General features: G+C 44.8%; 1 protein-coding gene across 50 annotated transcripts in view; it reads left to right on the forward strand.

The window, feature by feature from the left end:
• The window catches only part of neb (nebulin), a 376446-nt gene that overhangs the window by 130420 nt on the left and 230850 nt on the right, over positions 1-15176 (forward strand). For all 50 annotated transcript variants that reach the window (XM_072470732.1, XM_072470804.1, XM_072470803.1 and 47 more), the window contains 10 exons: positions 2050-2253; positions 3299-3403; positions 3495-3602; positions 5058-5369; positions 6559-6762; positions 6857-6961; positions 10477-10584; positions 10674-10985; positions 14156-14359; positions 14458-14562. In XM_072470732.1, the coding sequence (XP_072326833.1) occupies positions 2050-2253; positions 3299-3403; positions 3495-3602; positions 5058-5369; positions 6559-6762; positions 6857-6961; positions 10477-10584; positions 10674-10985; positions 14156-14359; positions 14458-14562 (1767 nt within the window). The remainder of the gene's footprint in view (positions 1-2049; positions 2254-3298; positions 3404-3494; positions 3603-5057; positions 5370-6558; positions 6763-6856; positions 6962-10476; positions 10585-10673; positions 10986-14155; positions 14360-14457; positions 14563-15176) is intronic.

Genomic DNA, 15176 nt, shown 5'->3' on the forward strand with positions numbered 1-15176 from the left:
TTGCGGGAGAATCTCGCCCCTCATCTTCAAATTATCCACTTTACAGCTTTCTGGACTCAACATAGAGTTAAGCAACTTCAGACCATGAGTTCTGTCCTCTAGATTGATTTTTGTTTTTGCCAACCTACAGTCTGTATCTTGTTTTCACTTGCAGACTGAGATGGCCTTTATACTGCCATTAACACCTCGTCTGATTTATGCTTTATTTCTTTACTGCAACTGTTACCAATCCCTTTGCCTCTAACCCATTCCTGAATATTCCATTTTGTTCCACGCCACTTACTCCTTTTGGACACCCATCACCTTTCTAATTCTCTTCAGCTCTGAAGAAGAGTCACATTGGTCTCAAAACATTGGCTGTAATCCCCCCCCCCCCCCCCCCACCCCCCCCCCCCCCCCACCCCCGGACGGTTTTCCAACAGCAAGGATGGCTTGCTGCTGCTCACCAGTGGAATCTTCCGACCCCATCAAAGTACATGTCAATTTGCTTGGCTCACCAGTCCCACTGCCAAGCAGCCCATGGTGGGAGTCGACTTCGGCGGGACTGAAAGATCTTGCTGGCAGGAAAGTATCGAAAGTCCCACCGATTAACTCTGTTTCTCTAAGCACAGATGTTGCCAGACCAGCCTAGTTTTTCCAGCACTTTCTATTTCTACTACTGGATACACATGTGTTTCTCTACATCAGTATTACTTGCACAATTAATGCTCATTTGTAAGACATACTAAAAACACGAGTACAGACTTGTTTGTAATCAAGTCTCTATACAGTTGCATTTTGCATTTATTGTTATATTAGTTGCTAATCAAAATGGGAAGTTACGGGCGCGATTCTGCAAACCCGCTGCACCCGATACTGATCCCGACACAACAGGTGAATCGTACAGAGCCTCAATCCTTGTTCCGCTTCGGGCCCTGGGCTGACCATGAGTCACCTGAATTGCTCTGCCTGGCGTGATCTGGATTTTGCTCTCGCTGGGCAAGATCCAGATCGGCACTTTCAAATGGACCATTAGGATCACTTAAATACCCGGACTCCGGATTCACTGAGTGGCCGGGAGTCAACAACTGCACCTGTAAGATCTCGCCAGGGCGCCATTTGGTAATAATAACAGTAATAATCTTTATTAGTGTCACAAGTAGGCTTATATTAACACTGCAATGAGGTTACTGTGAAAATCTCCTAATCGCCACATTGCGGCGCTTGTTCGGGTACACAGAGGGAGAATTTAGCAAAGTACTGGTTCCACAAACGCGAACCCGGAGTGATGACACCTTGAGGGGTCCCAAAGGCTATTAGAGACCACTAGGTGGGCAGATTCAGGGCAGGCTGGTACCCTGGCACTGCCCCTGGCATCCGGGCACCTTGGCACTGCCAGCCTAGCACTGCCAGGGTGCCAGCCTAGCAATGCCAAGGTGCCTGGGTACCAGGTTGGCAGTGCCAGGGGTCGGGCCTGGGTGGACCTTTCCCATACGAGTAGGGTTAAGGGGAGTTTCGAGGGGCCCAGAATCGTTTGGGAGATTAAGGGGGGGGGGGCCTGAAAGCCGGGGTGAAGGGGGGGGCGATGCTAAAGGGGAGGTCTAGAGATTGGGGCAGTCTTACAGAATTGCGGCCCAATCTGCAAGGAGCCAGTCCTGATGTGGTGAGATCAGCTCGCCAGTGCAGGGCAGCTGTCTAAGTGTGGCCTCGGAGAGGAGAAACTCCCCAAGGCTGAAGAAACCCCAAAAAAGTACCGTTGAATAGTGATTCCCGGTGCTGCAGCCACCGAGAAACATCCTGCCAGATGTACCCAAAAGCGGACTTTAACTTGAATCTCGCACGTACATTTCAAAAGGTAGAATGATCTCTGAAGTGGCAGAGATAGGGTCAACATTTATCATGTTATATAATAAATCACCCTGCATCTCTGTGTTGTAATTAATAGATAAATTATATACTGGTTAAATTTGATTAATACATATATTTTGACTTGTGTTCTAATGGCATTGTTTCACCTTAGTTTTATGAATATGTGAAGAATTTGTAATGTTGTTGTTTCTCATTTGCTAGAACAACTATAAGGCAGATCTTCAGTGGTTGAAGGGAATTGGTTGGAGTCCAATTGGGTCATTGGATGTTGAGAAAGCTAAGAAAGCAACAGAGATTGCCAGTGAGTGCAAGTACCGCCAGCACCCAGAGACCTTCAAATTCACGAGCTTGTCTGACTCTATGGACATGGCCCTGGCCAAGGCTAACACACAAGCAATGAAGAAGGTAGATATTTGCAAAAAGGAATATTTCAGTGTGATAGTTATCTTTCGCCACTTTTTTTTGACTTCATCAATATTCCTCCCAACTCCCTGGAGGGTGTTCCCTTCTCATTTGTCCCACAAGAACACTCTACACCTCACCTAAGTGCCTATCGTTTGTGTGACTCTAATTGGTGAGTCTGAACACACAATTTGATTCAAGAATGTGGGCTGGAGTTGGTGGGACATCCCAGCTGAACCCAACCTTCACCCGACATGTGCTTCCCCTGGAGATTATTAGATAGTGATCTGGAGTAGGAACTCAGTCCTTACTGCTCGTCCTGAAAAGGTACTACTACCCCTAAAGCTGCCATTGCTGAAATCAACACACTTCGCATAGATTGGAAAGCTGAAACCTCCTGTCCCAAATGGCTCTGGTATTATTAACATTGGGGGAGTTGGAGGTGGGTGGTTAGAGTTAAATGATGTCCTTGCCGCTTTCCAGAAATATAGATTGAAATGTATTTCACTGCACATTTTGCTTAAGATAAGTTGTGATGTGTTGGATGTTCTGGATCACATACAGGTCACCAACACTTGAAATAGTGCAACACTATTTTATTGAATCATTAACTGTTTAAACATACTCTGACTGTGGGTAACACAATACTAGCTTTAACTAAAGACCTTTGCCTTGTCCTAACCAGTCGATGCAGTCAGCACATGGTGAATGTCTGTGTTGCAGGATGTGAGCTCTGTCCTCCTAGCTAGCTGCAGCTCGAATGAACGGGAACTCTGATGCCCTCTGTCTTTATAATGTGTGTGCTCTCACTGGTGATTGGCTGTGTGTTGTGTGTGTTGATTGGTCCCACTGTGTGTCCATCAGTGTGTGTCTGCACCATGATATACTGGTGTATATTATGACAAGTTGGATATTTAAAGTTGGAAACAGGAATATTACTGCAGGACATTGATAATTAGTAAATCAGTCCTCAGTCTGTAGTCTCTTTTCAGAGTTTTTTCAGCATTTTCAAAAGAAACTCAGATTTATTTACCCTCTTATTTCACAGCATCTGTATACAGAAGCCTGGGAGAAAGCCAAAAGTAAGGTCCACGTGATGCTAGATCATCCGGATATCATTCAAGCCAAGGCCAACTCGCATATGTTCAGTGAGGTAGGATATTTTTTAAATGGCTCTCAATCAAAGAAAACAAAGGATTGAAAGTGATGAATAATTGACTCTAAATATCTTCTCCTCTTTGTAGAGCAAGTATAAACTGGGCTGGGAACAAGCCAAAAAGAAAGGTTATGACCTCAGACCTGACGCGATATCAATAAAGGCTGCTAAAGCTTCCACAAATATTGCAAGTGATGTAAGTAAGAATGGTTTTGCGACGGTTTTACAACTTTTAAGCCATTGAATAGGATCTGATCTATCTCTGGTGGTAACCAATGTAGTTTTCATCATAACTTCACTTAGCTCAGTGCCTTTAATGGAAGTAAAGTATTTTTTAACGTGAGAATGGGTCATTAATTCCAGCATGCACAATCCTTTTCAACAAAACTCGGCCCTACCTGCTCATCCTGTCCTTTCTTTTCTCTACCTGAATGCTTCATTAGTGTATCTATACTGCTTGCTTCCATTTTCCCTGGTACCTTGTTCTACAAATTTGCTATTGACTCTGCTTTGCCCAAATGGTCATCCTTAATTTATGAACTTGCATACAAAGGGGCAGGAGGGTCTGTGACCTTGCTGCTTGCTGCTCTCCACATCCCACCCCCACCTCTCATTTGGTTTCCCAGCAGAGAAATGGTTTATTGTTACTATGGTTTATTAGCTCTGGTCTGAGGGAGGTTATTCATTACCTGGTACTCCTGAGAGGACTGACACGCAAAGGAAATGCATATCATGAAATTGCAGCAATTTAATCCATGGTTATCTATCCATTCATATTAAAAACATGCACAGCATTCTGGCATTTGTCCTAAGATGCAGTCCCTATGACTACCCTTCCCCATAGGCAGCCCCACAGTGAACAGATTCAGCCCTTACATTCCAATTGGCACCGGTTTTATAGATCAACTGTTCAACCTCGACAATATTCTTCAGCTCTGTGTCCCGGTGCATGTCTGCCATCCATTTGAGATAGGATCATGCCTAATTCACTGCAAACCCAACAGCAGCATTGTCCCCTGTTATCTGTTATGGGCAGCACGGTAGCACAGTGGTTAGCACCATTTCCTCACAGCGACAGGGACCCAGATTCGATTCTCGGCTTGGGCCACTGTCTGTGCGGAATCTGCATGTTCTCCCCGCGTCTGTGTGGGTTTCCTCCCGGGTGCTCCGGTTTTCTCCCACAAGTCCCGAAAGACATGCTTGTTAGGTGAATTGGACATTCTGAATTCTCCCTCAGTGTACTCAAACAGGCGCCAGAGTGTGGCGCCTGGGGGATTTTCACAGTAACCTCTCTGCAGTGTTATTGTAAGCCTACTTGTGACACTAATAAAAAGATTATTATTATTATCCTCTGAGATTTCGCTCAAACATCTTTGCCAACTTTCAAAATCTTCCTCTTAGACTGGGCTTTTACCTCTAGCCTCTCTTTACTCCAATCACCCACCCAATTTCCTTCTTGGCAGTGATCACTCTTCTTGTAAAGCACTCTGAGATATTGTCCTTTCCAAGAACAGCACTGGTGTCTAAGCCATTTTGCCACAAATGTGCACACTTGTTGCTACGAATGTAGTAACTAAACAATTTTAAGATTGCAAAGTTATTTTTCCTGAACCTTGGAAATTACCGCTAAATATTTGGAACTACTTTGCAGTACAAATACAAGACAGCCTATCGCAAGCAGCTTGGCCACCATGTTGGATGCCGCAACATTCAGGATGACCCCAAGATGGTTTGGTCCATGCACGTCGCCAAGATTCAGAGCGACAGGGAGTACAAGAAAGACTTTCAGAAATCAAAGACCAAATTCAACGTGCCAGTCGACATGCTGGACATCCTGTTGGCCAAGAAATGCCAGATCCTAGTCAGCGACATTGACTACAGACATCGCCTGCACCAGTGGACCTGTCTGCCAGACCAGAACGATGTGATCCAGGCGCAAAAGGCCTACGATCTGCAGAGTGATGTGAGTACCACACCTACATTTAGGCATTTCCCATTTACAGCAAAGAACAGAATGTCGATCATACTTGATCAGTATCAAAGCTTGGCAAAGTTTCAATTTCTCTTCCCCTCTTAAGATTTTCCCTTACCTGGTTAGCATTGCTGTCTCACGGTGCCGAGGTCCCAGGTACGATCCTGGCTCTGGGTCACTGTCCATGTGGCGTTTGCACATTCTCCCCGTGTTTGCGTGGGTTTCGCCCTCACAACCCAAAGATGTGCAGGGTAGGTGGATTGGCCACACTGAATTGTCTCTTAATTGGAAAAATGAATTTAAAAAAAAAACATTTTCCCTTACTTTCGCTTAGGCAGGTTGGTGTATGAACATAAGGACAAAAGAACAGAAGTAGACCATTCAAATCTGCTTTTCAGTTAGAACATGCCGGATGTGCATCTTAACTCCATCAGCCCTCCTTGGTTCTGCAGCCCTTAATAGAACTTTAAACAAAAAAATATCAATCTCAGTTTTGACATTTTCAATTAATTTAACCTGAACAGCCTTGTGTTTCCAGATCCTCAGTACTCTTTACTTTGTGTGATGAAGTGTTCTGTGATATCAGCCCTGAACGGCCTTGCTCTAAGTTTAAGCTCATGAACTCCCTTGTTCTGGACTCCCGCACCAGAGCTAACACGTTACCCTACCAATCTCTCAGGCTTTTAAGTGACTCCAGGAGACACCTATCTGACTCAGTTAACAGCCTCCAGATGGGAAATGAGAGGGGAGGAGTTATTCTGCTATTCTGCCTTCAAATCAGGAACTTCAGGACTCTAAATTTGTACTTTGTTTCTTGGGTCTTTGCAAGACAGTGTAATCTGACTACTGCCTGAGGCCTTGGATGCCAAAGGGTTTCAACTTCCTCTTCCTCCTATTGGCCATTGCATCCAGGGTTCAAACAATACGAATGGTAGAAAACACAATGGAGATTATGCTTTGTTCCTTTACTTACTATTATCATAGGCCAACCGCATATAGGTATGTGCGTTGTATCTCAGTGGAATCAAGACCTTGGTGGGGGAGGGGGCGTGCAGGGTCAGCCCCATCCAACTCCTTCAGAACCAGCAGAAGGGCAATAGGGAGGAATGGGTGGGTATTTTAGATCACTACTTTAACACCGTTATTTAAGCAGTAAATTATCTTTATTTTTGCATTCCAGAATTTGTACAAAGCAGACCTTCAGTGGCTAAAAGGTATCGGATGGTCTCCTGCGGAATCACTCGATGTGGCCAAAGTCAAAAGAGCTGGAGAGATCCTGAGTGAGAGCAAATACCGTCAGCACCCATCAAAATTAAAGTTCACCAGCCTGTCTGACTCCATGGATTTGACCCTGGCAAAGAATAATGCACACTTGATGAACAAGGTAAAACCATCTTATTAATAGACACTATGTTCGATGTGGCAATCGCAATCCGATGTATGCGTCACTCTAATTTCCTTTCTCGCATTTGTAACAGAAACTTTACACGGACGCCTGGGAGAAGGACAAGACAAAAATTCACGTCATGCCTGACACTCCGGAGATCCAACTAGCCAAAATAAACACGGTGAACCTTAGTGAGGTAACTATCCCTTTCGGAGCAATGTACTTTTAGCATTTGATGGTTTCAATGGAATTTATTCTCTGTTGTGCAAATTACTTCACTAAGTCACTCACCCAGATAATGGTCAATATTACATGTAATAAAGGAAGCTGGCCCGAAGCACTTCACAGGAGCTTTTAACATACAACATTTGACCCTGCCTGCAAGTAAGAGGAATTAGATCAGTGGCTAAAAGTTTTCTGGAAGAGGTAGGTTTAAAGCTGCATTGAAAAGGAGGCGAGAGCAAAATAGTGAGATGGAAAGACTTAGGCCAGGAGTTTCCCACACTAGGGTGGTGGGTTTTCCTGCAGTGGATGCGGCGAGTCATTGGCCACCGGTGCTGTCTTCCAGTCCTGTCAAGGTCAATGGGCTTTTGCATGGTTCGCCTGCCCCACTGACAGAGAACTTGCCACGAGGGGTCAACCGGCGGGACTGGAAAATCCTGCTGGTTAGGAGGGGGGGGGGGGGGGGGGGGGGGGATGGAATCCTGCCCTTAGGGTGGGAATTTCAGAGCTGATGGCCTCGATTCCTAAATGCACATACATACATACATATGTAAATACAAATTAGGAGCAGGAGTAGGTCACTTGGCCCCTCAAGGTTGCTCCGCCATTCAATATGATCATGGCTGATCTGATTTTAAGCTCAACTTCACATTTCTCCCTACACCCGGTCACCTTTCACCTCCTTGCTTACCAAGAATCGATCTATTTCTGCCTTAAAGATATTCAAAGATTCTCGGCGTTCGGCGATCGGCTGGAGAATCCCTTTTGATGCCAAAATCGGGGGGTGGCGTTGTTTTTCCGATCCTCCGCCCCCTCAAAAATGGCGTAGTCAAGGAGTACACCGCACGCCTTTGGGATGGCCTCAGGACAATGCTCCGCCCCCGATCGCCCGACTTCCTGACGCCGTTGGTCACGTGTCCTCTCAACTTTGGTAAACCTGGTGTGGCGACTGCCGACTATGTCCAGCGCCGCCACAGTCCGGGGAGGGGGGGGGGGAGCCGTTCTACTGACAGGGGAGGCTTCGGCGGGGGCTGGGGTGACTAGTGGGGGGTGGTCCGGGGGTGGCAAGGGGGAATACAAAGGGGCAGTTTTTGGCACACCGGGTCCGAGCGAAGCCGGCACCATGTTGTATGCACGCGCGGCCATGGACCTGGCCATTCTGCATCCATACCCCCGTGTTCTAGATTCTTCCACAAGAGGAAACATCCCATTTTGCATCTAACCTGCCAAGTCCCCTCAGGATTTTGTATGTTCCAATCAAGCCTCCTCTTCCTCGTCTAAAGTCCAACAGACACAAGCCTAGCCTGTCCAACTTTTGCTATAAGACAACCCGCCCATTCCAGGTGTTCATCTGGGAATCCTTCTTTGATTTGCTTCTCATGCATTTTCATCTTTCCTTAAATAAGGAAAATACACTCCAGATGTGATCGCACCAATCCCTGTATATCTGATGCATAACCTCCCTAATTGTATTTAATTCCACTCGCAATAAACAATAACATTCTGTTAACTTTGCTAGTTACTTGTTGTCCCTGTATACTAACCTTTCGCGATTCATCCACGAGGAGACCCAGATCCCTTTGCATCTCAGAGCTCTTTTCTGTTCATCCTGTCAAAATGGGCAACCTCACATTTGCCCACCATATACTCCATTTGCCAGAACTTTGCCAAAACTTCACCAAACCAATATTTATCCTTTTGTAGTCTTCTTATGTCCTCTTCAGAACTTACTTTCCTACCTATCTCTGTGCCATCAGAAAATTCAGCAGCCATACCATTGGTCCCTTCATCCAAATCACTTAATAATTGTAATAATCTTTATTAATCACTCATATAAATTGTAATGAGTTGAGGCCCCAGCACTGATACCTGTGGCACACCGCTCAACACATTCTGCCAACACAAAAATGGCAATTTTCACCTATTTTCTGTTCCCTGTTAGCTAGCTAATCCTCTATCCATGCAAAATGTTACCTCCTACATCATGAGCTTTTATTTTCCACAATAACCTTTGATGAGGCAGTTTATCAAATGTAACATGTATATCCACAGGTTCCCCTTTATCCACAATACCTGTTACTTCTTCAAAGTACTCCCAATAAATTGACTAAATATGATTTCCCTGGCATTTGCCTGATTACAATGCATTTATCTAAGTGCCCTGTTATAACATCTTTAAAAATAGTGTTGAGCATTTCCCTTTGACAGATGTTGTGCTAACTGGGATATAGTTTCCTGCTTTCTATCTTCCTCCCTTTTTCAATAAAGGAGTTACATTAGCTCCAAACTAATGGAACCTTCCCTGAATCAAGTGAACTTTGGAAAATTAAAACCAACACATCAACTATCTCACTAGCTACTGCCTTTGAGACCCTAAAATGAAATGCATCACAACCTAGGGTCTTGTCAACCTGCACTTCCAGGAATTTGCTCAGTACCACTTCCTTGGTAATTGCACAGTTGCCAATATTGGGCTGAAGGGAGTGGAGAATGCATAAATGGCCAGAGTTGAAAGAGTGCAGAGCTCTTGAAGGCTGGAGAGTGACTTAAAAGTATATCATGTACACAATATTCCATCAATCGTTATGGCGGCACGGTAGCACAGTGATTAAATCCCTCTTGGAATACCTTCACGTCTGTTAATTCAGGTCAGATTTTTCTAAATTGCAACAATATGTATTGAGCATGATAAAAATATCATGCTTAGGTTGGCAATATTTGGAAGGGCTTCACAGCGCCAGGGCCCCAAGTTCGATTCCCGGCTTGGATCACTGTCTGTGCGGAGAATGCACGTTCTCCCTGTGTCTGCGTGGGTTTCCTCCGCGTGCTCCGGTTTCCTCCCACAAGTCCCAAAAGACGTGCTGTTAGGTCATTTGGACATTCTGAAATCTCCCTCCGTGTACCTGAATAGGCGCCGGAGTGTGATGACCAGGGGATTTCCACAGTAACTTCATTGCAGTTTTAATGTACGCCTACTTGTGACAATAAAGATTATTTTTTTTAAATGATCAATGCCCTTCCAAATATTGCAAACCTAAGCATGATATTTTTATCATGCTCAATACATATTGTTGCAATTTAGAAAAATCTGACCTGAATTGACAGAAGTGAAGATATTCCAAGAGGGATTTAATCAAGTCGTTGAAATTTGGCAGGGACCAAATCGAGGGCTGAGCTTTTTGTCTCACTCTGCATCTCCCGGCAATAATTTACATTATAAAAGAACCCACCGCTTCACAGAGGTGTGATCAGACTAAATTGTATACAAGGATAAAGAAGGCGATGATATTAGGAGGTCTTGGGGCTGTTTCATTGAGTGTCATTACTACAGAAATATTGCCAGTACATTCTGAGCTGGGGGTCCCAAGATTTCCATTTGCTAAATAAATCCCTGGAAAGAAGTGTTCTATTTGTTGCAATGCCCAAATAATTTTGGACATATCACCCAGAGTTATGCAACCTGCCTCAATGTGTCCATTTATTTCACAGAAAATGTACAAATTGGGATATGAAGAGTTGAAGAAGAAAGGATATGATCTGAGGAATGATGCAATTTCAATCAAGGCGGCGAGGGCCTCCAGAGACATTGCGAGTGATGTATGTAGAATGAAATTTTGTCTATTTTGCTTTCTTAATGTTTGTGGAAATGGAAATAACTCTGCAATTTTTTATAATGCATTATGCAGTACAAATACAAAACAGCCTACCGCAAGCAGGTTGGCCACCATGTTGGATGCCGCAACATTCAGGATGACCCCAAGATGGTTTGGTCCATGCACGTCGCCAAGATTCAGAGCGACAGGGAGTACAAGAAGAACTTTGAGAAAACGAAGACCAAGTTCAACATGCCAGTCGACATGCTGGACATCCTGTTGGCTAAGAAATGCCAGACCCTGGTCAGTGACATTGACTACAGACGTCACTTGCACCAGTGGACCTGCCTGCCAGACCAGAACGATGTGATGCAGGCAAGGAAAGCCTATGACCTGCAGAGTGATGTAAGTATCTGAGGCCTAGAAGAATTATTTTTCCTGCTTTAGCCTAAGATACTATCTTAATATACGAAAATCAAAAATATATGCTCCATGTACGTTATTGTTATTAGCCAGCATTCGAGGCAATGCTGTATTAAATATTTCCTTGAAGCTTGTACTCTGCCTATTTCATGAGTCCTTGGACGCGATCCAATGGCCATGCTGCACCCAAAAAGATGCGTGCCACTGTGCAGCATGTCCGATAGAAGCAAGGAGACCCCGCTCCCAGTGTAAGTCCCATAGTGGACAAGATCACTTTCGAACAAATCTGCATATTAGAGCGAGACAGCTAGTCTCAGTTTAATATGCAGATTTCTGAGGTACCCAAGGCGTGGGATCTCTCCCCTTTGTCTCGAAGACTTCGGGTGAGCGCTGTTCAGCATTGGTCCTCACACATGGGGACCAAATGGAACAGCACTTGTGGGGTCTCCCAGGGAATCGGAGGTCCCCATGTGCAAGCTGTTTGGGCATGGTGGTACCTGCCACCTGTGCACCCTGGCACTGCTAGCCTGGCACTGCCAATGTACTCAGGTGGTGCTGGCAGGGGCACTGCCAGGTTGGTACTGCCAGGTTGGCACTGCCAGGGTGCCAAGCTGGCAATTTTTGTGTGCTGCTGATTGGGCCAGGAGTGCCCTGTGCCAGTTTTGGGGGGCAATGTGGGACCCTCCCATAGTGTGTTGGGGCTTGGGGGGGTTGCGGGACGTTGGAGATGGCATCACGAACTCACGACAGTGAGATGTTTCAGCAAGAGGTGCTCCTTGGTGTCGAAAACAGGGCTATGTACGGCTTCACCTGTGGTTTCCCCGCTGAGGGCCCTTATTTAACGCACATGGCGTTGTATAGCCACCTGTTTCTCAGCGCTGCTGACGGTAACCATTTACAAATTTAAGAATATCCACTAGCACCAATATATAGACACGTTTTAGAGATACTTGGTTAACCTTTGGAGGGTAGAATTTGTTTTCTTCAATTTGTTTTGCAATTTTTAATATGCATTAAGGTTAGCTTTGGTGCATTAGAGGTCCAATTGCTTTGCATTATGTGAAATAGTATTTTGGGACATTAAAATGGTGAAGTTTGCTGTCCATCACAATAAAACCACTGCACAGAGTACTGACTACTTCTTGTGGAGATAGTGGCATAGTGCTACCTTCACTAAACTAATAATTCACAGATCTCGCCTCATGTCCTGGGAACACGGGTTCAAATCCCACCATGGCTTGAGTTACATTAATTTTGAAAAATCAATTGATTATTTTTTTTAAAGCTCTGGAATATAAGAGTGACCACAAAACTATCACTGATTGTTGTAAAAACATCAAATTTACTAAAGCCCTGTAGGGCAGGAAATCGGCCATCTTTACCTGGTCTGGCCTAGATTGGATTGGATTGAATTGGTTTATTGTCACGTGTACCGAGGTACGGTGAAAAGTATTTTTCTGCGAGCAGTTCATGTAGTACATGAAAAAAAAAGAAGAAAATACATAATAGGGCAACTCAAGGTATACAATGTAACTACATAAACACCGGTATCGGATGAAGCATACAGGGGTGTAGTGTTAATCAGGTCAGTCCATAAGAGGATCGTTTAGGAGTCTGGTAACAGTGAGAAAGAAGCTGCTTCTGAGTCTGTTCGTGCGTGTTCTCAGACTTTTGTATCTCCTGCCCGATGGAAGAAGTTGGAAGAGTGAGTAAGCCAGCTGGGAGGGCTTTGATTATGCTGCCCGCTTTCCCCAGGCAACGGGAGTTGTTGATGGAGTCAATGGATGGGAGGCAGGTCCGTGTGATGGATTGGGCTGTGTTCACGACTCGCTGAAGTTTCTTGCGGTCTTGGGTCGAGTAGTTGCCATACCAGGCTGTGATTCAGCCAGATAGGATTCTTTCTATGGTCATCTGTAAAAGTTGGGAAGAGTTAATGTGGACATTCCGAATTTCCTTAGTTTCCTGAGGAAGTGTAGATGCTGCTGTGCGTCAAAGTGGATGGACGTGGACAGATTTTTGGTGAATGTTGATGCAAGGCACTCTGAAATGCAATGGCAAACTACTGAAAATGCTTAACTCGCCAAGAAGCTACTAACCATCTCCACCTCAGCTCTGTTGATGCTGACAGGGGTGTGTACAATACTTTGCTTCCTGAAGTCAATGATCAGCTCTTTAGTTTTGCTGGCATTGAGGGATAGATTGTTGTCGCTGCACCACTCCATTAGGTTCTCTATCTTCCTCCTGTATTCTGATTCGTCGTTATTCGAGATACGGCCCACAATGGCTGTATGGTCATCAAACGTGTAGATGGAGTTGGAACCAAATTTTGCCACGCAGTTGTGTGTGTACAGGGAGTATAGGTAGGGGGCTAAGTATGCAGCCTTGTGGGGCCCCGGTATTGAGGACAATTGTGGAGGGGGTGTTGGTTATTCTTACTGATTCAAGGTCCACAGTAATGTGGTTTTAACTGCCCTCAGAAGTTATGCTATGTAGTTGAAGAGCAATTAGGGATGGGAAATAAATGCTGGTCTTGTCAGTGATACCCACATCCCATAAATCAATAAAAAGTGATTTGTGACTTGCTCCTCCTTCAACAGCACTGTATTGTTAACTTAATACATGGTTCACCACTGCTGCGCAATGTTGTCAGCACTTGAGTTAAATACAATTCCCCTGGATATGACCAATTCCTTTAAAAAAAAACAGACCATCCTCCCCCCCCCCCCCCCCCCCCCCCACCCCTCCCCCCCACCCCATCCCATGGAGAGGACCCATGTGGCCCAAAAGAGTTGGCACATTTTAAATCTGCAGCACATGCTGTAGGAAAATATTAACGCATCTTGCAAAAGGCGTTGCCCAGGACCGTAACTAAGAGTAAATAACAGCGGGATCTTCCTGGCCCGCCGATGGCACACCCACGCCGCGGTCTTCCCGGGACATGAGGTGGAGTCAATGTGAAATCTCATTGACAGCGGCGGTACCAGCCAATGGTGGGCCTCTTCCCGCACCACCACCGAGAAACACGTCACGTGGAAGCCAGAGAATCTCGCCCAGTATGCCTTGAACTTCAATTATTTCACTTATTTTTATTTAGGCCTAATCTCAGACTCAGACATACTTCACTTACTGTGTAATTTTTCTTTGCCTTCTAGAATCTATACAAATCAGACCTTGGGTGGCTAAAGGGCATCGGATGGTCTCCTATGGAATCACTGGATGTGGTCAAAGTCAAAAAGGCCGGAGAGATCCTGAGTGAGAGCAATTATCGTCAGCACCCATCTACGTTTAAGTTCACCAGTCTGTCTGACTCCATGAACATGGCCCTGGCAAAGAGTAATGCACACACAATGGACAAGGTTGAATTACTTGACTCTGTTGCTTTGAAAATGCAGGTTTTTTTCAGTAAGTCTGCTTGGCCCACTGACCTACTAACATGACTGTACATATTTTTCAGCGTGCGTACATCGAAGCCTGGGAAGCGGACAAGACCAAAATTCACGTTCTGCCAGATACACCAGAGATAATATTAGCAAAACAGAACCAGATTGCCTGTAGTGATGTAAGTGCGTGAAGCTATTCTTCTGAAGAAGTTCTTGATCACAACATTTCACTATAAAAAGGAAAGGAGTTAAAGGACCGGTCACCATAAATTGATTTACATATGAGCACGGTCATCTTATGTGCATAGTGTTCAACTAGCAACCTGGAAGTTGTGAGGTCGCATCCCGTCATTTCAAACTGTGAAATTGAAATTAATGTTCTGCTAATTAGTGCCAGGAAAAATAACCATGGAAACTTTCAGATTGTCATTCAAAAAAACAACCTACAGAATGTTATATATCTAAGTGTACGCTGGGAGGCACAGAAATCTGTGTGGATGGGAGAAGAGAGTTACAAAGGGACATAGCGAGAACAAGTGAACGGACAAACCTTTGGCATATGGAGTTCATTGTGGTGAAGTGTGAAGTTATCCACTTTGGATTCATGACATTCAAATTTAATATCTTCTTTATGATGAGGGATTGAGAGCATGGATAAGGAGCTGGATTTGGATGTCTATGAATGTAGCTTACTCTAAAATAAATAATCAATTAGTTGTTATCAAATTTAAAGCTAATGGATTAAGGAGGCAGCGGCAGTATGAAAAATATTGGGACAGAAAGCAGAGAACAG

Source organism: Scyliorhinus torazame, chromosome 2, assembly GCF_047496885.1.
Source record: "Scyliorhinus torazame isolate Kashiwa2021f chromosome 2, sScyTor2.1, whole genome shotgun sequence".
NCBI lineage: Eukaryota > Metazoa > Chordata > Chondrichthyes > Carcharhiniformes > Scyliorhinidae > Scyliorhinus > Scyliorhinus torazame.